Genomic DNA, 24,808 nt, shown 5'->3' on the forward strand with positions numbered 1-24,808 from the left:
TCATATTAATCGGACAATTACTTACCGAGCTATGTCCAAAAAACGATTCAACCAATCAGAGAGCAGCGAGCTATCGCGTGTGCCGAACGTGGCGGACACACTCTGCCTCGGATGGCACATTTGAGAGCGTATTCATTTATTTCACGTTTGCAAACTATGTTGCCGTTAAACTATGTTTTAAAACTAATAAAAACTAATTTGCGATTCATCGTAACTGCGATATACGACCTTCCGGACAGTGAGGACTGCACTTCCGGCATCCAATCACAGAACGCGTTATTGCGTAGGCGTGGCCGATGTGAGAGCGAGCTGATGCTGAGCCCAGCGCGTGCGCCATTACGGTACGTAATTCGATTTCTTCCGGAGAAAATAATAATTTCTCGATTTCTTATGCGCATTATTTCTCCCAATTCAGTCAGAGCGAAGGGCGGAAGCGAAGAGCGTTGTTTTTTTTGTTTACAGGCGTACGGGCGGGGTAGAGCGTACGGGTAGCGTTTTTTTTTTTTTTGGCACATTTGAGAGCGTATTCATTTATTTCACGTTGGCAAACTATGTTGCCGCTATGTTGGCGTTAAACTATGTTTTAAAACTAATTAAAACTAATTTGCGATTCTTTCGCTTTCCTGCGCATTTGTGCACGCTATGGCGATTTCTTTACCAAACTCCGCTAGCCGTTAGCTTTGGACCAAACCATTTCATGTAAATAGAGGGGGGGGATTGTCACCGTACTCGCAAGCCGTTAGCTTTGGACCAAACCATTGCATGTAAATAGAGGGGGGGGGATATACTTTTAGATATATATATAGTACGGGCATGCCCTAGTAGACCTAATGCAGACTTTGACCTATGACCCGAAAATCGAATTACTTAATCTTTACAACATAATACATACCTGTACCAAGTTTGAATAAGATCACTTCAGCCGTTCTCAAGTTATAGACCAAATACAGATTTGACCTTTAACCCCAAAAATCTAACCACTTAATCTTTACAATATTATAGCGTATACATACCTGTACCAAGTTTGAATTGGATCACTTCAGCCGTTCTCAAGTTATAAACATATCACAGATTTTTTTTTTTTTTTTTGTATACTGAATCGAGGCTCGTGAAAGAGCTAACATTTATTTCACAAACAAATCAACCAACCAAAATATATAAAAAGAGGGAGCGGAAGACAAGATGGGGAGAGAAGGGGAAGCACACAAACACAACATTTGAGAGCAGGGAGAAGTGTGGGAGGGAGAGGGCTTGGGGGGAGGCGGCGTGGGAAGGGGGGGGGGGGGGGGAGGAGAGGTATAAAACACAAGGGGACCAAAGACTTCCAGGACAGAAGTTGGTATTTCAAAAAAAAAAAAGTGTAGGATTTTGGGTGAAATTAGCGGGGGTAGAAAAGATCAAGCTTTTGGATGGGGGAAGACAAGAGATGGTGGTGAACAGCTGTTTTAAAGACCTGGAGGGTGGAGTGGGATTGAAGAGAGTGAGGGAGTTTGTTCCAGAGGCGGGAGAAAAGAGGAATGAAGGAGTGAAGGTGAGCAGAAAGTCTTGATTTTGGCAGTTTAACCATAAGAGGGTTGCAGGCAGATCTTGTGCGACCTGTAGGAATATTTGGGGGACAGAGCCCAGAGAGAGCTGGGGGGGCAAGGCCAGAGAGGAGTCGGTAGAAGATGGAAAGACCACCAACCTGCCTGCGGTGAGTGAGTGAAAGGCCCTTGGAGTTAGCTTCATCGCGGGAGATTCCAATGATTCTGAACGCTTTGGTTTCAACAGCGTGAAGACGAGCTAGGTGTGAGGCAGGAGCACCAGACCAGAGGGGAGAGCATTATTCCATAGAGCTGCGGATGAAAGCCTTGTAAGTGGTGAGGAGCTCAGGTGTACCAAGGAAGGACTTCGCACGACGGAGGATGCCCAGTCGGCGACTGGCTTTGGAGGCCAGATTTGAAATGTGGTTTTCCCAGGAAAGATCATGGCAGATAGTGAGACCCAAAAGCTTGAGTGACAGTACTTCTTGGAGAGGATTATTCAGAAAGTGGATGGGAGGGTTGTCCAGTCGGTCTTTTCGGAGAGACATCGTAAGAGTGTGAGATTTGTCAGGATTGAAAGACATGTTCCACTTGTTTGCCCAGTCTGTGATTTTGTCCAGGTCTGCAGAGAGTGAGGAGGCTGCAGACTGCCGATCTGAGGGATGAGGGATGAGGAATGGAGCGACAGAGAGTAGAGTCGTCAGCAAAGAGATAGAGAGGATTTTCAAGAGAGTCAGAAAGATCATTGATGAAGACCAGAAAAAGCACAGGGCCCAGAACACTGCCTTGGGGAACTCCAGCCTGAACAGGAAGAGGAGATGAGAGAAACCCATTCAGGGCCACACGGTGACTACGACAAGAGAGGAAGTCTGCCAGCCAGGCGTGGAGATTTCCATGGATACCAAAGGAGGAGAGTTTGGTGAGCAGAGCGGGGTGCCAGACCGTATCGAAGGCACGTGAAATGTCAAGGGAGACAGCTCTAATTTCCTGTTTGGCGTTGAGGACCTCCATCCATTGTTGAGAAAGCAGAAGCAGCATGTCCAGAGTAGAGTGACCAGGTCTGAAACCAAATTGATGGTCAGAGATCAAGCCATTGGAGAAGAGGAAAGATTTCATATCTGAAGCAATGATGGATTCCATGACTTTGCTGATAATTGGGAGAAGGCTGATTGGTCTGTAGTTGCTAGGATCTGTTTTTGCACCTTTTTTGTGCAAAGCGGTGATGTTGGCTGACTTCCAAGCAGATGGCAGATGACCTTGAGCAAAAGAGAGGGTGAAGAGAACAGAGAGAAAGGGAGTGAAAGAGCGAAAGAACATGATTTTAGGACCCGTGGGCTGATGCCGTCAGGACCAGTAACAGAATCAGAGTCGAGGGTTGACAGAAACTTTTCCACCTTGTCAGGAGGAAAGGACACAGAGTCCAGGAGCAGCTGGGTACGACTGGGTACGGTGGATACAGAGAGGGATGGGTTTGGGACACAAGATTTAGAGGCAAACACAGAGTTGAGGCATTCAGCTTTTTCACATGCGGAGTCAGCCGTGTCCCCGTTTGAGGTGAGGGAGGGGATGGAGGGGGAACAAACACCAGAAACAGATTTGACCAGACGCCACCAGGATTTGGAAGAGGGAGACAGAGAAGAGAGTTCGGTCTTGAGAACGGTGAGATATTGTTTCCTGGCTCTCCTGAGGGTGGACACACACTTGTTTCGGGCTTTGTGAAAGGAAATGAGATTTCCTTCCGTTGGATTTGCTTTCCAGGAGACGAAAGCAAGTTGTTTCTGGGCAACAGCCTCACCACAAGTTTCCGTGTACCATGGACGGGAGGAAGGGTATGACAACTGAAGACGAGATGGGATAAATCTGTGCATGAGAGAGAGCAATTTACTTTGAAAGAATTCCCAGGATGAGTTGATGTCAGAGGCGGTAGAGATGGGAGACCAGTCCAGATGATTGATGGATGCTTGAAGACCGTGCCAGTTGGCCTGAGTGAAATGCCAGACTCGGGGACGCTGAGGAGGCTCTCTGAGAATGGTCAGAGAGATGTCCACTTTAACAAGCACATGATCAGATGAGCCGATTGGAGCAGAAGAAGAGCAGCAGACATTTTCAGGGAAGTTAGACATAACCAAGTCCAGAAGAGAAGATGCTCCGTTGACTGAGATCCGGGTCGGGAAATTGACAGATTGCGTCAGTCCCAGTGAGTCGCAGAAGTCCTTTGCTGAAGAGCCATGGCTGGTGAGAGATGAACCCACACCCAGCCAGCTGGCATGATGACAATTGAAATCACCACATATGAGGAAGAGAGAGTTGGGATGGGTAGATAGAAGTTGGTCCATATTATCAGACAACGAGATGTAGATGGAGTCATCACTGTTTGGTGGACGGTACAACACACATATGAACAAAAGGTGGGAGCGAAGGGGAAGCCGTAGCCAAAGGTATTCCTGGGGGTGAGGTGGAGAGAGGGCAGTGGAGGGCGAGTGAGGAAGAGAGTTTTTTTAATAAAGATAGCAACCCCACCTCCAGGACGAGGCTCAGGTCTATCATACCGGAGGAGGGAGTAACCTGGGAGAGATACCAAGGCATCAGAGACATCATGAAGGAGAAAGTTTCTGTTGAGCAGATCACATCTGGTTTGTCAGAAGCAACCTGTATGGAGAGATCAGTGAAGTTTGAGCGAAGGCCCCGGATGTTTGAGGTCCATACCGTTAATGAAGAGGAAGGGGGAGCATCGGATACAGAACAGGGGGGGGGGAGGGGTAGGGTAAGATGTGGAAGAGGAGGAAGAGGTAGGGAGAGCTGTTGAAGGTGTGTCAGAGATTTCAGAGATTTCAGAATAGCTTGGAGAAAGGGAAGAATGGGGCGGACAAAAGGTTTGATGGAGATTGGGTGAGGCACAGTGAGGTGTTATTTGAGGAGGGGGAAGAGCAAGGCAGAAGGTTTGGGGAGATGAAGGTGAAAGCTGAATGGGGGAAGAAGCAGGGAGGACGCTTTGAGGAGGAGGGGTGAGAGGGGAGTCTAGGAGGGGAGGAGCGAGGGAGAGTCTCGGAGGGGAGGGGTGTGGGGGGAGTTTAGGAGGGAGGGGAGGGAAGGGGCAAGGGGGGAGGTTTGAAAGGGATGGGTGATGGGGAAGATTTGGAGGGGAGGGGCAAGGGTGCAGATTTGGAGGGGAGGGGTGATGGGGAAGTTTTGGAGGGGAGGGGTGATGGGGAAGTTTTGGAGGGAAGGGGAGATGGGGAAGATTTGGAGGGGAGGGGCAAGAGGGAAGATTTGAAAGGGAAGGGTGATGGGGAAGATTTGGAGGGGAGGGGTAAGGGGGTAGATTTGAAGGGGAGGGGTGATGGGGAAGTTTTGGAGGGGAGGGGGGATGGGGAAGTTTTGGAGGGAAGGGGGGATGGGGAAGTTTTGGAGGGAAGGGGGGATGGGGAAGATTTGGAGGAGAGGGGTGAGATTGGATTTTGAAAAGTGTACGATTCATGGGAAACGAACATTTTTTGCAAAATGAGTTCGAGACCTTCGAGTCAAAAATACGTTTGAGGACGCTGAAGGAGGGGGTGGAGGGCTGGAGAGTTTCGGGAATGTAGAAAAGAGGAACTGTAAGAGATGGTATTTTTTTATTTTTTTTGGAATGAATAGATTTGGTGAGCAAGACGAAAGCATTCTTTTATTATAGGAGAAGAGGAAAAAGGTGTTATAATATAAGACAGAATACAGTTCTTCAGGGGAGAGATTAAACATTTCTAACCACGTGATCGTGTGATCATGAACAACGTGAACGAAGAACGAACGAACAAATAAGAACAACAAATAAACGAATAAGAACTGAGAAGGAAATATTTTTTTGGGGTTTTTTTTTTTGAGTAGAGATATTAAACAAGGAAGTATGGGGTGAACGACTGGGATGAAACAGAGAACGAAAGTAATTGCAGCGCATTTGACGAACCGCTAAGAGAAAACAAAACCACAAGGTCGGAGACGGTAGCCTAAGCCTACTAGTACTAGTACTAGGCCTCAGAATACGCGACACGAATTAACCGACGATTGTGTATACATGTACGAAAAATTAACACCGAAAATTTTCCTAAAGACACGCTATAGGTACACACACCGAAAGATAGATACAGTCTCGACAAAAACACAATTGTGAAAAAATTACTGAGCTTCGAAAGCGTGAGGGCATGGACAGCTTCGAAAAGACGTGACCTCGCCGACAAAGATCTCACGAGATCCCGATTTGACCTTTGACCCCAAAATCTAATCAGTTCATCTTTACAACATTATACATACCTGTACCAAGTTTGAATTTTATCACTTCAGCAGTTCTCAAGTTATAGACCCATTACAGACTTTGCCCTCTTGACCCTAAAATCGAATCAGTTCATCTTTACATCATGATGCATACCTGTAACTAAGTTTGATTTTGCTTACTTCAGCCATTCTCAAGTTATAGACCTATTACAGATTGGACCTTTGACGTTTGCAGACCCCAAAATATAATCAGTTCATCTTTACATAATTCTGCATACTTGTACCAAATTTGGTCAGAATCCCATCACTGGTTCACAAGTTATTGCGTTAACAGTATTTTCACCTAACATGACCATTGCCCTTTGACCACGTGACCCCAAAATCTAATCAGTTCATCTTTATCTCATTATACATATCTGTGCCAAGTTTTTCTAAGATACCTTTAGCCGTCCTCAAGTTATCGCGGTGACGTAAACCTATCACGGACAGGCCGATGCTTTCGATATTTGAGGATCATTTTAACAATTCGTTTGTTTGTGTTTCACACCGAATGAAAAACAAAAAGGTAGAGCATGGCGATTGTGATATATAACAGGTTCGACGATATGTTCGGCCTGAACGAAATTGGAATCAAAATGCAAGAGTGTGGAGAGTCAGCCGCCGTAATGACAGACGTAATCCCATCACCCTGTCATGTGACCAGATCCTCAGCTCCGATTGGTATACGTTTGAGGGGACATACATACATACAGACGGACAAACACTGTTCTAGACGGCTTTGCCCTATGGGCTACGCCGTAAAAATGGGCTAAGAAAACGTCCCGTTATTCTTGTCCGTAAACGAAAGAACAATATGGAAATCAACAAAAGCTGTAAAATTTAATACGTACAGTATGTGCCACACACAAAAATAACTCACCGCAAAGAGGGCCTGCCCCATGTAGGCCTCCATATGTTGGTAGTAGAGTGACATTATCTTCACCGTGTTTTGCAATGCTGCCACACGTACCTAATAGGGAAAATAAAGGTTTCCTGAGTTTACAAAAACAAAAAAAGACGAAAAAAAAAAAAAAGCAACTTGAAGTTCCATCCATCAACGTTATTTATTTACCCATCACATCAGGAAAAATAACAAACCAGCTGCAAGAAAGCAAAATAACCAACAAGCGACAACATGCGCTAAGAAAGACCAGTATAATGTATATGTATTCAATCCTCATGATAGCAATAATTTACAACCAAAGGCATTGAAGAAATAAAATAATAAATGGAAAATCCCATCCTTATTTTGATGTGCAAACTAAAACGATTAAACATACAGCGAAGTCGATGGTGCGTCATTGCAAATCCAGACACTGCCCACCTAAAGCAAATTTGAAAAAAATGGCACAAAATTCCACCAGGAATGACCCGATATCAAATATCGAGTTTAAAAAATTTCCCGTTTTCACCCCGATCACCCCAAGTCCGCATGCCCTGGGGCACTAACCAGGGGTCAAATCAAAAGAAAATCGTTGCATATTTCACGCGTCCCCCAATGTTGATTGCATATACAAAGTTTAATTTTAAAATGTGCCCGTAATTGCATTTTTCGGTATTTGACCTTTTGATCCCATGCCAGGTAAAAAATGACGCTGCCCTTGCACCTTTGTGCCATGTAGTGATAATAACTACCAGGTTTGGTGAATTTCTGCCGAACTATTTGGAGGCGTTAGCATGACGGAGACCGACAGACAGAAGCCGAATACAACAACGCTCCCGTTTTTTTTCCAAAAAGTGGGGATAAAAATAAATTTCCAAAACCTATTCATGTCGACTTCCATAGGAACAGAGTCAACTGGTGAAAACCTAATTCCAATTTGCCGAGCTGCGATAAGACTTTAATATCCCCTTTAATCGGGGAGGACAGACCAGTAAGCATCTGCTTTAATCAGCGAATCTATACGACAACAGAGCCATTTGGCTGTGTGTCACCATTTTTCTCAGAGATGGCTGAAGGAATCTTCAGCAAATTTCAGAGGTTAGTGAGTGTTGGGGACTGTTTTAGGTAAAAGAAAATAAAAAATGAAAAAATATTTTGATCTTTTTTTTGAATTTTAAAAATAAAGTTCGATTTTGGGGGATTTTTCTTTTAATCGCTCTATCATGGGTATAGGGAAGTGTGGAGGGACCCCATTCTTAGTGGGTGTTGGGAAGTGTTTAGGCCCCCCACAAAAAATAGACTGGTCAGTGCCGGGTACCCCTGCTAGTGGTGGATAAAACAGTCCTGATCAACTTTGAAAAAAAATTTAAAAATGCTTTCACCATTCTTTTGACAATTCTGATGCTGATAAATAAAAAATGCATTCAAAATACCTGACATTGAAAGCAATCCAACCCTTTATTAATAAAAATAGGACCTCTGTACCTGTAGCTCATCTGGGCCCTGGCCTAATGTTGTAACCTGAATTTTGTAGCATTCTGACTGGTGGGTCTGGAGAAGAAGATGTTGAAGGAATTTACACAATTTTTCAAAATTTTTTTACTAAGTCTGCCATTTTGACCCACTTCTGGTCACGTGATCGGCATGGCCTCTGCAATTTAACATCAGGACCTGTCCTAATGTTGTAAACCCAAATTTGGTAGCATTCGGAAATGAAATTGACCAAGTTCCCATTTTGACAAACTTCCGATTACGTCATCGGCATGACCTTCACAATTCAACATCCCTACCCTGGCCTAATGTTGTAACCCAAATTTGGTAGAATTCTGACTGGTGTGTCTGGAGAAAGATTTTGAAGGAATTTACTAAGTCCGCCATTTTGACATACTTTCAGTCATGTGACCACAACAAGCTTTGCAATCCCCGTTGCCAGTCAGGAGCAGAATCTTGCTGCCAAATTATAGCCGGATCTGCCATGCGGTTTGGCCGGAGAAGTCAAAATAAGAAACGGATGAACAGACGGTGCACGATGACAACACCTTATCTGGAATTCCAATTCCAGATAAGCTAAAAATCAGAACTACTTAGCTGCAGACAAGACCTTTGTCCATACATCAATGGAGTGCTGCTCTCTCCTATGGGCTGGCACTGCAGTGTCACATCTGTCTATCTTGGAATCCAAAGGTCTCAACATTATTGCCACCTCACTCAAAGAGGTGAGGCACATGGCTTGTTGTTCCCTTCGTAGATTGGTCAGTGGCGTCTCTCGGGTCTAGCTCACTCTGCAACATCAGCCCCCTGACCATTCCTAGCTACTCCATTACACACTCCCATTTCTTCCAGGTGAAGGAAACGATTCTTGGTTAAACTCCCAAAATATGCCATGCTGTCCTCACACCAGTCCTTCGTTCCCCTTTTAACAAATTTGTAGAAACACCCAAGATGGTTCACATCCCACTATTTATTTCCTCTAGGGCTTCAACCACCATCTCATGTCATGACACACACAGTTTACTCTTTTTTTACCCCAATGCTCGGCCAAACCTCTTGACGTACCGATTAGGTTTTCTCTCTTCCATTCATTCCCTTGCTTGTTGTATCCAACTGTTGCACTGTCAGATCATTGCCTTTTTAGCCTTGGACAACTCGTTCTTCCATGAGCCCAGATTTTGTAACAATAATAAAATATTTTAAATAAATAAAAATTCCACAAGAGATTTACAAGTTTCTCTAAAGTCAAAATGCTCGAGTCTTTTAATCAAAGCTTTATGTAAAAAGGAAAAACGTTGCAAATGGTACTCAAGTGATTAAATCCTGTAAGGTAAAAGTTACTTTTATGCAGTGCGACAAGAAGACCATAAATAGTCGTGCAATATAAACTTGCTCAACATTATTGCAGAGGATCAAACACCAAATTAGAACGCTTACTCGAGTGTCCGGACATTGTGTTGCTTCACAAACAACTTGCATGATGTAATGTCGCTCCAGCTGTTGGAAAAGGTGGGATGGGGGTTAACAGGTGACTTGAGAGCAAAACATGACTGCATTTAAAAAACAATAAGACCGAGCATTTGATGCGGAGCATCGCTGGGACACGTAGGTTACGGTGAATTTGAAAATGAACAATCCATATCAGGGTAGATCTGCGAGCAGACACTCACACAGAACAACTAGTCTTTCCAGTCGATTTGGAAAGGTGCATCGGTAGTCGATCATATCGGTAAATTTTGGTTTGGATCGGTTAAGGGGTTCTAGATATGTGGATTTTCAATTTATTTTCCTTAATTCCAATCCAAATCCAATCCTGGGTTTGAATCCCGGTCGATCGCTGAATTAACGCCAGGGGGGTTGACTCAGCCTGTCATCCTTCCGAGGTCGGCAAATTGAGTACCAGCTTGCTGGGATGAATGATCCCGGTGTGTACCCCGGTTTAGAATAGGTACACCGTATCCCTGCGCATCGTAAGAGGTGACCAAGGGTTGGCGTCAGGAAGGGCATCCGGCCATAAAAACATTGCCTCAAACAGGGAACCATGAGGTCATGGGACTCGCAAGGCTAACCCCCGCTCTAGCAGGGAAAATGGCCCTAAAACTATCATTCATTCATTCATTAAAATCCAAGATGGCCGCCATACCATGTGACTGATGTCAGTTTGTAAAAAAAAACAAAAAAAAAAAACCCTCATGTGAAGTCAATTACACATATGAAGTTTTGGATTGATCCGTTGAGTAATTCTGGAGATATGGATTTTAATATACTTTTCCATTAAATCCAAGATGGCCACCATACAAAGTGACTGATGATGTCATAGTTCAGAAACGTTTTTCCACATGGGGAGTTGATCATACATATGAAATGCCGTAATGAGCAGTAATACAAAGAAAAGGTTTGGACGGTGAAAATGTCGAAGGAAAGGATTAATCTCAATAAATAAAAGGCCAAACCTCCTTGTCAAAGTTCGCCTTTGAAAACTCCAAGGAATTTAGCAGGGCATTGGTGGCTGCCAACCGAACGTTGTTATTGGGTTCTTCCTTTCTCATGCCCTGTATGATGGCGGTGAGGATCTGATTCGCTTTCAACTGCAAATGCTCCGGCTCCTGGTACAAACAGGTAGGGGAACACGAGGAGCATCGGTGAGGGGCGAGCAAAAGACATTCCGATTGGAAATCCAGCCAAAAGCGCACGCACGTACACGCACACGAGCTGGAGAGCTAAAATGTAAAAATCTACTGGAGCATCATGTCCTCAAATTGCATTAAACGGAACAGAATGGACCATGTTGAGGCAGACCTTGTTCCTGCTCTCAGCGTCATAAATGAGGCCAGTTCCCTCGGTAAACAATCAAAGAGTTAAAGCAACTTTTGGATCACGATTTGAAATAAATAAAAAAAGAATTTTTGGCTTTCAGATTCACCTTTTGGCACAATAACCAGGTGGAGAACATAAAACTTGCGGAACAAAGGGTGAGCCTCAACAAACAGTCGGACACGGCTGCGATAGCGGTCGTGACGTGCACACAATCACAATTGACCAGAGAAAGTAAAAGATTAATGATGCATACAATATCCTGGCAGATGTAACCAATCGTTTCCAGCGTCGCCTCCTTCATCTGCTCTGTGCTGCTGACGTTAGTCACGTTTGCCGTAAGCTGCGGGATGAGATCGGGCCATTGGTCGACAGGAATCTCGGCGCAAGCGATGCCGGCAATGCATTGGGCCGCGGAGCTCGGACGGTAGGCCTCCGTACCGAGCGTTTGGATCACCTGTACAGACGGGAGAGACCAATCAGGAAATGAGAGAAAACAGACAAAAATTAAACAAGCCCTTCTCTTTTCCAGTTGAAAATGTTGAAACAAACCAGGATTGCCCATAAAATCTGCAACGAACCAAGATGGCCAAGACATGAATGAGTGTTCCACAGGAATGACAATTAGTCAGAATGGTGACTTTTCCTTTTTGGTATTACAGCGATTACATTTTAAAATGTTTATTTATTACCTCTGCCACCCAAGGTGTATGGAGGTTGTTTTCACCCCTGTTTGTGTTTGTGAACAAGATATCTCAAAAAGTCGTGGACGGATTCGGACGAAATTTGGCTGATAGGTCGTGTATGTGACAAGTAAGAAATTATTAGATTTTGGTGAAGATCCAGATTTGGATCCGGCTTGTAGAATTTTCTTAAGTGTTTCTTCACCGTTGAGTGATAGGGACAAAAATGATACATCGCAGGATATTTTAATATCTCAAAAAAACATTGCTTCAAAAAGAGAACCATGACAATTACAACGACATATGCGCAGGGTACAGCCAGAAGTGGAGATCGGTTTCTGAGGTTTCGGGCATGGAATGTAGGGACAATGACAGGGAGATCAGGAGAAGTGGTGGAAGTATTGGTCAGAAGAAGAGTGGACATATGTTGTGTGCAAGAGACGAGATGGAAGGGAAGTGGTGTGAGAATGGTGAAGGGTAGGCAGGGACAGAAATACAAGTTTGTGTGGCAAGGGTGCCCGGAGGGCGTGAATGGTGTTGGTGTCCTGTTTTCTGAGGAGTTTGTAGACAGTGTGGTGAGTGTGACTAGAGTGAGTGAAAGGTTGACGATTGTGAAAATGATGATTGGAAAGCTCTTGGTGAACGTCATCTCAGGATATGCTCCGCAGGTTGGTCGGAGCGATGAAGAGAAGGACAAGTTCTGGTGTGCGATAGAGAAGCTGTTGGAAAACGTGAAAGATGAGGAAGTTGTTGTGGTAGGAGGAGACCTAAATGGACATGTGGGAAGGAGTATGGATGGTATTGAGGGAGTTCATGGGGGTTACAGATATGGTGTGAGAAATGGAGAAGGTGAATGGATTTTGGAGTTTGCTGATGGAGCTGATTTGTTGATTTGTAATACTCAGTTCCAGAAAGAGGATAATAACCTTGTTACAGACACGTCAGGTGGGTCGACGACACCGTTGACTACCTGATGGTGCGTAGGCGAGATAGGGGGCACCTCCGGGACACAAAGGTGATCCCGGGGGAGGAGGCTGTTTCACAGCACCACTTGGGTTGTCTGCGACGTAAGGGTGAAAGGTGCGAGGAGAGCTCGGCGAGTGAAGTACCAACCGAGAATGAAGGTGTGGAGGTTGAAAGAGGTGACAGTAAGGGAGGCATTAAAAGAGAGGCTGAGTAGGGTAGAGGATGATGTGGTTGAGCTTGAACGTGGTTGGATGTCAATGAAAGATAATCTGTTGGGAGCAGTTGGTGAGGTATGTGGATTGTGGATGGACAAAAGGACCACCGAGGCACTCGGAAACATGGTGGTGGGATGAGGAAGTTGGAAAGAGGATTGACGAGAAGAGGAAGAAGTTCAAGGAGTGGCAGAAGGCGAAGGGTACGGGAGCAGAAAAAGCAGAGCATGAAAGTTATAAGGCAGCCAGGAAGGCTGCAAAGAAAGAGGTAGCAAAGGCGCAGGAGGCATGTAGGAAAATGTTCGGAGAACGCTTGGATTCGGAAGAGGGTCAGAGAGCGGTATTCAGAATTGCAAAGCAGATAGCGAAAGAGAGGTGTGATGTGATGGGGGTGAGTTGCTTGAAGGATGAAGTGGGACAAATCGTTGTGGACCCAGATGGAATTAAAGGAAGATGGAAAAGATATATGGAAATGCTGTTGAATACAGAGAATGAATGGGATGGCAACATAGAGAGTAACCCAGTTTTAGGACCGGCAGAGCCTGGTGTTGGCTTCGTGGTTAGGGTGCCGGCTTGGGATCCTAGGATCCTGGGTTCGAATCCCAGTCGATCGCTGAATTAACACCAGGGGGGTTGACTCAGCCTGTCATCCTTCCGAGGTCGGCAAATTGAGTACCAGCTTGCTGGGATGAATGATCCCGGTGTGTACCCCGGTTTAGAATAGGTACACCGTATCCCTGCGCATCAGAAGAGGCGACTAAGGGTTAGTGCCAGGAAGGGCATCCGGCCATAAAAACATTGCCTCAAACAGGGAACCATGATTGTCATGGGGCCCACAAGGCTAACCCCCACTCTAGCGGGGAAAATGGCCTTAAAACGATCATTCAAAGAAGATAACTGAGAAGGAAGTTGAGGGAGCGATAAAAGCAATACAACAACAACAACAACATGCATTTTAAGGCAATTTTCCCTGCTAGAGCGGGGGTTAGCCTTGCGGTCCCCATGACAATCTTCTCCATTTTGCCCTATTTTCTGCATCTCTCCTTGTTAACCCCCTTGCCCACATTTCTTCTTCCACCATCTTTAGCCAAGTCTTTCTCGGTCTTCCCCGTCCTCTACTTCCTTCTACATTAACTTCCATCACTCTTCTCAACCAGTCACTTTCATCCTTCCTCAATCCATGACCAAACCATCTCAACCTGTTCCTCTTCACAGCATCAATCACAGGCAATATTCCCATCATCTTTCGCAATTCATCATTTGTCCTCCTCTCTCTCAACGATACTCCGCACATCCATCGAACCATTCGCATTTCCACCCTTTCCAGCCTTCGTTGCTGCTCTACGTTCATTACCCATGTCTCGCTCCCATAAATCATAACACTTCTCACACATGCAGCATACACCTTTCCCTTCAGCTTCAGCGACGCTCTCCTCCTCATCAGCACGCCACTCAGTTCCCGAAACTTCTTCCATGCACATCTCACTCGAGCAACCGTTGCCGAGTCTGATCCACCTTCTCCATTCAGCATGTCTCCGAGGTAGCAAAATGTTTTCACACCTTCCAGCTTCACGCCATCTCCAAGATCCAACTCAACATTTCCTCCATCTGCAGCTCCGTCTGCGCATACCTTACATTTGAATGTAGCTGCCACACTGGTTAATGACCCTCTCAGACCACTACATTTTTGATGAACCCACTCAGCGCACATTGTACACTGAATGGAGTTCAATCCGACACCCTTCCTGCACACAGCACACGGCCACTTCCCAGTTCTTTCCACCTCACCACATGCTTTACCACTTGCCATCACCTTTGTCTTTCCGATATTCACCTTCAGACCTTTTGTCTCCATACATTCCTTCCACTTGTTCATCTTTTCCTTCAGTCCATCCATACTTTCCGCAATCAACACCAGATCATCTGCATACAACTCCCACGGTAAACCCTCCTTTACGTTCTGAGCCAGCACCTCCATCACAGCTACAAATAGTAGTGGACTTAGTACCGACCCCTGATGCACTCCCACCTTCACCTCAAACTCACCACTGTTCCCGTCCTTCGTCCTTACAGCTGTGCGTGCTCTTTTGTACATTGCCATCACTACTCTGATCAACAAAAGCAATAACCACCTTTAGAGGCCATTTTTCCCCGCAAGCGGGGGTTGGCCTTTGTCGGGGACCGTGGTTGTTGTTGTTTTTTGGTCCCCTTTTTGAAGCAATGTTTTACGGCCGGATGCCCTTCCTGACGCCAACCCTTTTTGTCGCCTTTTTACGGCAAACAGGGAATTACCAGTGAACTGGTACTCAATTTGCCGACCTCGGAAGGATGACAGGCTGAGTCAACCCCCTGGCGTTAATTCAGCGATTGACCGGGATTCGAACCCAGGATCCTAGGATCCTAAGCCCTCACCCTAGCCGCTTGCCCAACACCAGGGCTCAACCAACCAGGGCCAGGGCTCAACCAGAGATCAACAAAAGCAATGAAGAGTAGAAAAGCAGGAGGGCCGACGCGAGTTGTGGGAGATATGTTGAAGGCAGCAGGAAGTTGGGGTGTGAAGAGAATGACAGAGATCTGTAATCTGGTGGTGAAAGAAGGCCGCATTCCAGTGGATTGGGAACTGAGTACCCTCGTCCCTCTATACAAGGGGAAAGGTGACCCTCTGGAGTGCGGCTCGTACCGAGCGATAAAGTTATTGGAGCATGGAATGAAGGTATTGGAAAGGGTGTTGGAGAGCAGGATAAGGAAGAAGGTGAAGATCGACGAAATGCAGTTTGGGTTTATGCCAGGAAGAGGAACGACAGACGCGCTCTTTATTGTGAGGCAGTTGCAGGAGAAGTACATGGAGAAGAGGAAGAAGTTGTTTCTTGGGTTTATTGATCTGGAGAAAGCATTCGATAGGGTTCCACGCGAAGTATTGACATGGGCATTGAGGAAGTTAGGAGTGGAGGAATGGTTGATCAGAGTAGTGATGGCAATGTACAAAAGAGCGCACACAGCTGAAGGACAAAGGACGGGAACAGTGGTGAGTTTGAGGTGAAGGTGGGAGTGCATCAGGGGTCGGTACTAAGTCCACGACTACTTGTACCTGTGATGGAGGTGCTGGCTCAGAACGTAAAGGAGGGTTTACCGTGGGAGTTGTTGTATACAGATGATCTGGTGTTGATTGCGGAAAGTATGGATGGACTGAAGGAAAAGATGAACAAGTGGAAGGAATGTATGGAGACAAAAGGTCTGAAGGTGAATATAGGAAAGACGAAGGTGATGGCAAGTGGTAAAGCATGTGGTGAGGTGGAAAGAACTGGGAAGTGGCCGTGTGCTGTGTGCAGGAAGGGTGTCGGAGTGAACTCCATTCAATGTACAATGTGCGCTGAGTGGGTCCATCAAAAATGTAGTGGTCTGAGAGGGTCATTAACCAGTGTGGCAGCTCCATTCAAATGCAAGGTGTGCACAGAGGGAGCTGCAGATGGAGGAAATGTTGAGTTGGATCTTGGAGACGGCGTGGAGCTGGAAGGTGTGAAAACATTTTGCTACCTCGGAGACATGCTGAATGGAGAAGGTGGATCAGACTCGGCAACAGTTGCTAGAGTGAGATGTGCATGGAAGAAGTTTCGGGAACTGAGTGGTGTGCTGATGAGGAGGGGAGTGTCGTTGAAGCTGAAGGGAAAGGTGTATGCTGCATGTGTGAGAAGTGTTATGATTTATGGGAGCGAGACATGGGTAATGAACGTAGAGCAGCAACGAAGGCTGGAAAGGGTGGAAATGCGAATGGTTCGGTGGATGGGCGGAGTATCGTTGAGAGAGAGGAAGACAAATGATGAATTGCGAAAGATGATGGGAATAGAGCCTGTGATGGATGCTGTGAAGAGGAACAGGTTGAGATGGTTTGGTCATGTGTTGAGGAAGGATGAAAGTGACTGGTTGAGAAGAGTGATGGAAATGAATGTTGAAGGAAGTAGAGGACGGGGAAGACAAGAAAGACTTGGCTAAAGATGGTGGAAGAAGAAATGCGGGCAAGGGGGTTAACAAGGGGAGATGCAGAAAATAGGGCAAAATGGAGAAGATTGTGATGGGGGAGTCATGTCATGACTCATGAGTCAGTCATATCATGTCAAGGCTAACCCCCGCTCTAGCAGGGAAAATGGCATTAAAATGCATGTTGTTGTTGTGTTGATGCAGGATATCTCAAAAAGGTGTGGACGGATTTGGAAGAAACATGGTGGAGAGGTTGGGTGTGACAAGGAAGAATCGATTCGATTTTGGTGAAGATCTGAATATGGATTCGGATATGATGATTATTTAATTTTTAAGCAATTCTTCAACATTGAGGGATCGGGCGAAAAGCGATATATATAACATGATATTTAAAAATAGTTATGGACGAGTTATGACTAAAATTAGGTGAATGAATAGGTTCGGTGACGAGAACAAGCTGATTAGATTTTCGTTCAGGTTCGAATCCAGATCCGGCCTATCAGTGGGATACAAAACAAACTGTTCAGCCTGGCGTATGCGCTTTACCGAGTGCCGTTCCAATTTTTTTTTTTTTTTTTACGATAATCATAAATCAAATGAAGTTGGAGGCTCATGGAAAAGCTGCATTTTAATCTTCCCGAGCAACTTACACACGACTTCATCTGCGAGCGAGAAGCTGCATCAATGGAAAGCCAGCGTTGCTGGTGACGGGTCTTTATCTCCTGGTCCTTGGACGTGAGTGAATTCTTAATCTGGATTCCGGCAGCCATCCTGGCCACTTGGCTGTTTGTTGGAGTGGCAAGAACCTTGCAGAGTTCCATAAGGAAAGCCGGCTGCAATGACAAGTCAGGAAACCATGTTAACGACAAACGGGGAGGGCGGGGGTGAAATGCAGGAACATTTATAATGAAAACAAATGTAGTAGGATTCAGAAATCTGAATAACTACTTTCGCAATAAATAGTGCTTTCAGAAAGTATTCAAGCCCCATCGACTTTTTCACATTTTGTTGTGTTACAGCCTGAATATAAAATGGATTAAATTGAGATTTTTTTTGTCACTGATCGACACATAATACCCCATAATGTCAAAGTGGGATTTTTTGTTTAGAAATTAACAAAATAATTAAAAATGAAATACAGAAATATCTAATTTACATAAGTATTCAACCCCCTGAGTCAATACTTCGTAGAAGTGTCTTTGGCAGCGATTACAGCTTCAAGTCTTCTTGGGTGAGTCTGCATCAGCTTGGCACATCTGGATTTGGGGAGTTTCTCCTATTCTTCAATCAATCAATCATTTTGACATTTTGATTACCGTAATTGATAAAAGCATCCTTGGTAAAGACAGTCGGAAGACTGATAGATACAAGGTTGACAACAAAATAGGAAGGAAAATTAGAAAATAATTTTAATAAATAAAACACACAACATAATAATCATAATATTACACGATACACGAACGCTAATACCAAATACACTCAATATACAACTCAGATGGGATCAAAAAGAAAAAAGAATCATGTTAAAACTAATGTAAAAGCACCAAGAACACAAAAATTTAAAACTAGTCAAACAAATATTATACATGTAGTTGACATGTACACCTCCGTAACAGAATGAAGCATTTTGGTCAAAAAAGTAATTTTCGAATTTTTATACCTTTGAGTCTCACACTGAGGTAGGACAAGATGGTGAGCATTTCTGAGTTGATTATCATATTGAGAACCAAATTGTCGTGTCGAGGGAAGAATATCCTGGTGAAGCTCTTGCCCACAACGACACAGACGCTCTCAGGAGCACAGAAAATCTTGGTGAATGCCACGGTGACTATCAGACTTTAGCAGACCAAGTCCAAAATGCAAGAGAAGCTCATTCCTGCGTCCACTCGACAATTGTATATCACCGTGCCAAAGGTGTTGCGCATAGGACGGAATAGATGGGTACGCAATAAAACGGAGCGCATGCTTCTGGCGTCGTTCGATCTCGTCACTCTATGAGTCCTTGTGATGCCAGAACCCCACAGGTTCTTCCTTGCAGATTTGCTCAAGCTCTGTCAAGTTGGATGGGGAGCGTCGATGAACAGCAATCTTCAACTCTTTCCACAGATTCTGAATGGGATTCAAGTCTGGGCAGTGGCTGGGCCACTCAAGGACATCCACGTTCTTGTTGTGAAGCCATTCCAGGGTTACTTGGCTGTAGGCTTGGGGTCATTATCCTGTTGGAACGTAAATCTTCACCACAGTCCAAGGTCTTTTGCACTCTGAAGCAGGTTCACCTCACGGATTTGCCTGTATTTGGCTCCATTCATTGTTCCCTCTATCCCAAACCCTACTGTTGAAAAGCATCCCCATAACATGATGGTGCCACCACCAACATGGTTCACAGTAGGGATGGTGTTAGATGGGTGATGAGCTGTGCTCAGTTTCTGCCAGACGTGGAACTTTCCATTCAGGCCAAGGAGTTCAATTTTCGTCAGACCACAGAATATTTTCCCCTCATGTTCTCAGTGTTTCACGTGCCTTTTGCAAACTCCAGGTGTGCTGTCATGCGTATTTTTCTCAGGAGTGACTTCCGTCTGGCCCCTCTCCCATAAGTCTAGATTTGTGAAGTGCTGCAGAGACTGTTGTCCTTTCGGTAGGTTCTCAAATCTCACCCAAGGAACTCTGTAGTTCTGTCATTGTGTTCTTTGCAAACTTGCAAACTCCAGGTGTGCCGTCATGTGCTTTTTTCTCAGGAGTGGCTTCCATCTGGCCACTCTCCCATAAAGCTGAGATTTGTAAAATGCTGCAGAGATTGTCCTTCCGGCAGGTTCTCCCATCTCAGCCGAGGAACTCTGTAGTTCTGTCAGAGTGGTCATTGGGTTCTTCCTCACCTCCCTGACCAAGGTCCTTCTTGCCCGGTTACTCAGTTTGGCCGGACAGCCAGCTCCAGGAAGAGCCTGGGTAGTTCCATATTCTTTGCATTTCCTAATGATGGAGCTCACTGTGCTCTTGGGAACTTTCAGCACTCTAGAAATTGTTTTATCCTCTTCCCCAGATCTATGTCTCCTCACAATTCTATCTCGGAGTTTTACTGACAGTTACTCGGTAGTCGTGGTAGTTTCTGCTCTGACATGCAGTCAACTGTGGGACCTTGTATAGAAAGGTGTCTTTCTTTATAAATAATGTTTAATCAATTGCATTGGCTACAGGTGGGCTCCAATCAAGTTGTAGAGACACCTCAACGATGATCAAAGGAAATTGGATGCACTTGAGCTCAATTTGGAGTGTCATAGCAAAGGGGTTGAATACTTATTGACTCAAGACATTTCAACTTTTCATTTTAAATTAGTTTGTAAAAGTTTCTAAAAACAAAAATTCCCCTTTGACACTATGGGGTATTATGTGTGGATCCGTGACAGAAAAATTAAACTTCATCCATTTTAAATTCAGGGTGTGCCACAACATATGAAAAAGGTCAAGGGGTGTGAATACTTTCCTGAAGGCACTGTAAATGTGCAGATAAATAAGCTGTGGTGTTGTCTGCCAAACCATAATGAAGGGAAGAACGCGTGGACATGCACACACACCCACAGATGCATGCACGCACACACAGACACGTCAAATTACCGCTCACCAATTCCCCCCCCCCTCCCCCTCAGCTCCATCCCCTCACAACCCCCAACCCTCTTCCGCTCAACACCCCCACCCTGCATCACTTACTGTTCACCACCTCCGCCCCACTCATGTCCCGCCTGCTATTCACCACCCCCTCCCTCCCCCCATGTCCCTCCTACCGCTCACCACCCCCCCCTACACACATCCCCCCCATGTCCCTCCTACCGCTCTCACTCCCCATATTCCTCCAACCACTCAACACCCCCCCCCATACCTACTACCACTCACCACCCTCCCCATGTCCCTCACAACCCTCCCCCTCCCCCACCTACTGCTCGCCACTCTCATGTCCCTCCTTCCACTCGCCACTCATGTCCCTCCTACCAATCGCCACTCATGTCCCTCCTACTGCTCACCATCCTCCCCTCCCCCCCATGTCCCTCCTACCACTCTCATCCCCCATATTCCCCCTACCACTCAACACCCCCCCCAAGGAAACCACACCTTAGCAACGCGCCGCACGCCTGTACCCTAGCAACCCACTGTACCCCAAAGAAACCACACCCTAGCAACGTGCCACACACCTTCAACCCACTGTACCCAAAGGAAACCACGCCCTAGCAACGCCCCGCACACCTGCAACCCACTGTACCCCAAGGAAACCATGCCCTAGCAACGCCCCGCATACCTGTACCCTAGCAACCCACTGTACCCCAAGGAAACCACACCCTAGCAATGCCCCGCACACCTGTACCCTAGTAACCCACTGTACCCCAAGGAAACCACGCCCCGCACACCTGTACCCCAGCAACCCACTGTACCCCAAGGAAACCACGCCCCGCACACCTGTACCCTAGCAGCCCACTGTACCCCAAGGAACCCACGCCCTAGCAACACGCCGCACACCTGTGCCCAAGCAACCCACTGTACCCCAAGGAAACCACGCCCTAGCAACGCCCCGCACACCTGTGCCCAAGCAACCCACTGTACCCCAAGGAAACCACGCCCTAGCAACGCCCCGCACACCTGTACCCTAGCAACCCACTGTACCCCAAGGAAACCATGCCCAAGCAACGCCCCGCACACCTGTGCCCAAACAACACACTGTACCCCAAGGAAACCACGCCCTAGCAACGCCCCGTACACCTGTGCCCAAGCAACACACTGTACCCAAGGAACCCACGCCCCAGCAACGTGCCGCACACCTGTGCCCAAGCAACACACTGTACCCAAGGAACCCATGCCCTAGCAACGCGCCGCACACCTGTGCCCAAGCAACCCACTGTACCCCAGGGAAACCACGCCCTAGCAACGCCCCGCACACCTGTGCCCAAGCAACACACTGTACCCCAAAGAAACCACGCCCTAGCAACGCCCCGCACACCTGTACCCTAGCAACCCACTGTACCCCAAGGAAACCACGCCCTAGCAACGCCCCGCACACCTGTGCCCAAGCAACACACTGTACCCCAAGGAAACCACGCCCTAGCAACGCCCCGTACACCTGTGCCCAAGCAACACACTGTACCCAAGGAACCCACGCCCTAGCAACGCGCCGCACACCTGTGCCCAAGCAACCAACTGTACCCCAAGGAAACCACGCCCCGCACACCTGTGCCCAAGCAACACACTGTACCCCAAAGAAACCACGCCCTAGCAACGCCCCGCACACCTGTGCCCAAGCAACACACTGTACCCCCAAAGAAACCACGCCCCGCACACCTGTGCCCAAGCAACACACTGTACCCCAAAGAAACCACGCCCTAGCAACGCCCCGCACACCTGTGCCCAAGCAACCCACTGTACCCCAAAGAAACCACGCCCTAGCAACCCACTGTACCCCAAAGAAACCACGCCCTAGCAACCCACTGTACCCCAAGGAAACCACGCCCTAGCCTAGCAACGCGCCGCACACAGACAAGAATCTCGCGCATAAATCAGTTACAAGTGAATATTTAATTAACCCAGGAGATCAGTGATACTAATAGTAACAGATCGGACTAAAGGATTAATGAACGGAGCTTATGAGGGGAAGTTCTCAATCGCTAATGAAATGTAATGATTTGTGTGAACAACAGTTGCTGCAGATTCGTAGGAGAAGTGAGAAAATGAAAAAGTTTAAAAACACAAACAAAACTCAAAAGAGAAATTACAAAATCCGTTTGATGAAGATTCCGAAATGATCATTGGGAGGAAAAGTTTCGTTTAGACGTAAAAACATTCGGTGCCGGACGAGGACACAGCACGTGGTGGACGAGGGAAACCAAAGGAGGTTCGATGTGAGGACAGGTTCAAAGAACACAAGGCGCCATTAAAATAGCCAAGGCGAACGTCACACACACAGTCACAAACACGAGGGTCGTGCCGAGTGGGGGGGACACACGGACACCGAGCACGGCCTAGCGGCCTCCACAGCGCCATGTTGGGCCCATTGGGGCCTCGTCCACGCACCAGGTTCTCAACGGCCGCATGTTCCAGGAACTTCTGCGCCGCTTCCAGCTCATTGCGATCTGCGTGGGAAAAAAGGAAAAGGACGACAAATAACCGGGAGAAAATGGCTTTTCGGAGAAGAAGCGGAAAGGAATGGAGGCTTAAAAAAAAAAACCCCCTCCCCGCGCCGAGCGCAGCCATGATCGGGGGCATCACCTGACGAGACGGTCTTCTCAAGGATTGTGACCAACTCCATCATGACCGGGACGTTGGGCCGTGTCCTTGCGCCGCGTCTCTCGCAGGGGGAGCGGCCTCGGGTTCCCCTCGGCTGGCCCGGCCGCGGTAAGACGAGGTGAGGCGATGCGAGGCGTGTTTCCGGCGCGGAGGGAGCGATCCGCCGGAAGAGGAAGAGCTCGAGAATAAAGCTCGTTATCGCTCGAGCTTCGGGAAACGCCAAACCAAGAGGAATGTCGAAATCACGTTTGTGTCCGATCCGACAGACCGGCGACTCCCTTCCGATATCTCGACCGTTAGGATATTTAAAACGCGCACGTGGTGCGGACACGACCCTGGTGACGTCTCTCAAACGTCAGGTCTTGAAGATCCAAAATGCCGCTGACGGTTCCCGCGATAATAAACAACTCGTCTTGCTTCACCGGACATGCGAAGTGCGAATATTATTTAATTCCGAGAGAGCTTGCACTGTTTTTTCAAACGGAGTAAGGAGCGGATGTGACGTCAGGCGCGGTGATCGTTTTCTTTTTGGCGGGAACCTCGAGCAAACGTCCCGAGAAAAAAAATCATCCATAAAAGAGCAGAGAGCCGTTTCTGCCGTACCTATTTTGTAGACAAGGATTTTGTATATTTTTACCTGTTACAGTACGCAGGGCGTACCGAGACACATTAATGATGAATGTTTCGTGATCATGAACGAGGATGTTCACTTCCGACGTTGAATTGTGCGAGGATCCTGGAGACGGCAAATGGAGCAACTTCGTCCCACCTAACGACGAACTTCAACGTAGGACGAGGCCATTAGACCTCCATCAATGCTGCAGTACTTACTCCCCAACCGCCTCCACCTCCAGACACCTGGACAAGTCAATGGGATTTTAAAAGTAAACTACGAAGCATTTGAAAATACAAAGCCGTTTATTTGAAAATTCCGCATCCGTTTGTATTCAGTTCAGACATTTCTTTTTCCATGAGCTCAAAAGAACGAAAACAGTTTATTTTTTTTAAATACAAAATGAAAATTGGTGATTTTACGCAACCCTGACCTTTGAACTTTTAATATATAAAAAAAAAATGCCTTGTAGCTTTTGATTGGTGAACCAATTCAGGGACCCAATGTGCAAATTCTTTAAATTTCAGGTCAATCGGGTGAAAATTGGCGATTTTATGCAACCTTGACCTTTGACCTTTTCTAAAAAAAAATCGACGGCTGACCTTTTGAGTAGTGATACAATTCAGTGACCAAATATGCAAGTTCTTAAAAACTTCTGGTCATTCGGATGAAAATTAATGATTGTAGATGACGCTGACCTTTGACCCTTTCACAAAATTATTCATTTGCCTTCTACATATTCGCATAATAAAGCTTTGTTGAAAATTTAATGGCAAAACTCAAATAGTAAAAACGTTACGGCTCGGACACACACACACACACCGTAACATGCAGCACGCACACACATACACAGTAATATGCACACACACCGTAACATGCCTGCACACACACAGTAATACAGTAATATGCACACACAGTAACATGCACACACAAATACAGTAACATGCACACGCACACACACAGTAACATGCACACACACAGTAACATGCATGCCCACACTAACATGCATACACACACAGTAAAATGCACACACACACACACCTGCACGCACACGCAGTAACATGCGCACACACACACACACACACACTCACACACAGTAA

The 24,808-nt window shown here is 46.4% G+C and overlaps 1 protein-coding gene across 1 annotated transcript in view; it reads right to left on the reverse strand.

The window, feature by feature from the left end:
* The window catches only part of KPNB1 (karyopherin subunit beta 1), a 115,242-nt gene extending 91,677 nt beyond the window's left edge, over positions 1-23,565 (reverse strand). Inside the window, exons 1-7 of the mRNA XM_068121916.2 lie at positions 23,078-23,565; positions 22,883-22,941; positions 17,485-17,667; positions 11,255-11,455; positions 10,638-10,790; positions 9,622-9,681; positions 6,691-6,780 (exon numbers count right to left, since the gene is read on the reverse strand). Of these exons, the coding sequence (XP_067978017.1) occupies positions 6,691-6,780; positions 9,622-9,681; positions 10,638-10,790; positions 11,255-11,455; positions 17,485-17,667; positions 22,883-22,941; positions 23,078-23,120 (789 nt within the window). The 5' untranslated portion in view covers positions 23,121-23,565. The remainder of the gene's footprint in view (positions 1-6,690; positions 6,781-9,621; positions 9,682-10,637; positions 10,791-11,254; positions 11,456-17,484; positions 17,668-22,882; positions 22,942-23,077) is intronic.
* Between the last annotated feature and the right edge of the window lie 1,243 nt (positions 23,566-24,808).

This window comes from Myxine glutinosa, chromosome 7 (genome assembly GCF_964187855.1).
Source record: "Myxine glutinosa chromosome 7, kmMyxGlut1.1, whole genome shotgun sequence".
NCBI lineage: Eukaryota > Metazoa > Chordata > Myxini > Myxiniformes > Myxinidae > Myxine > Myxine glutinosa.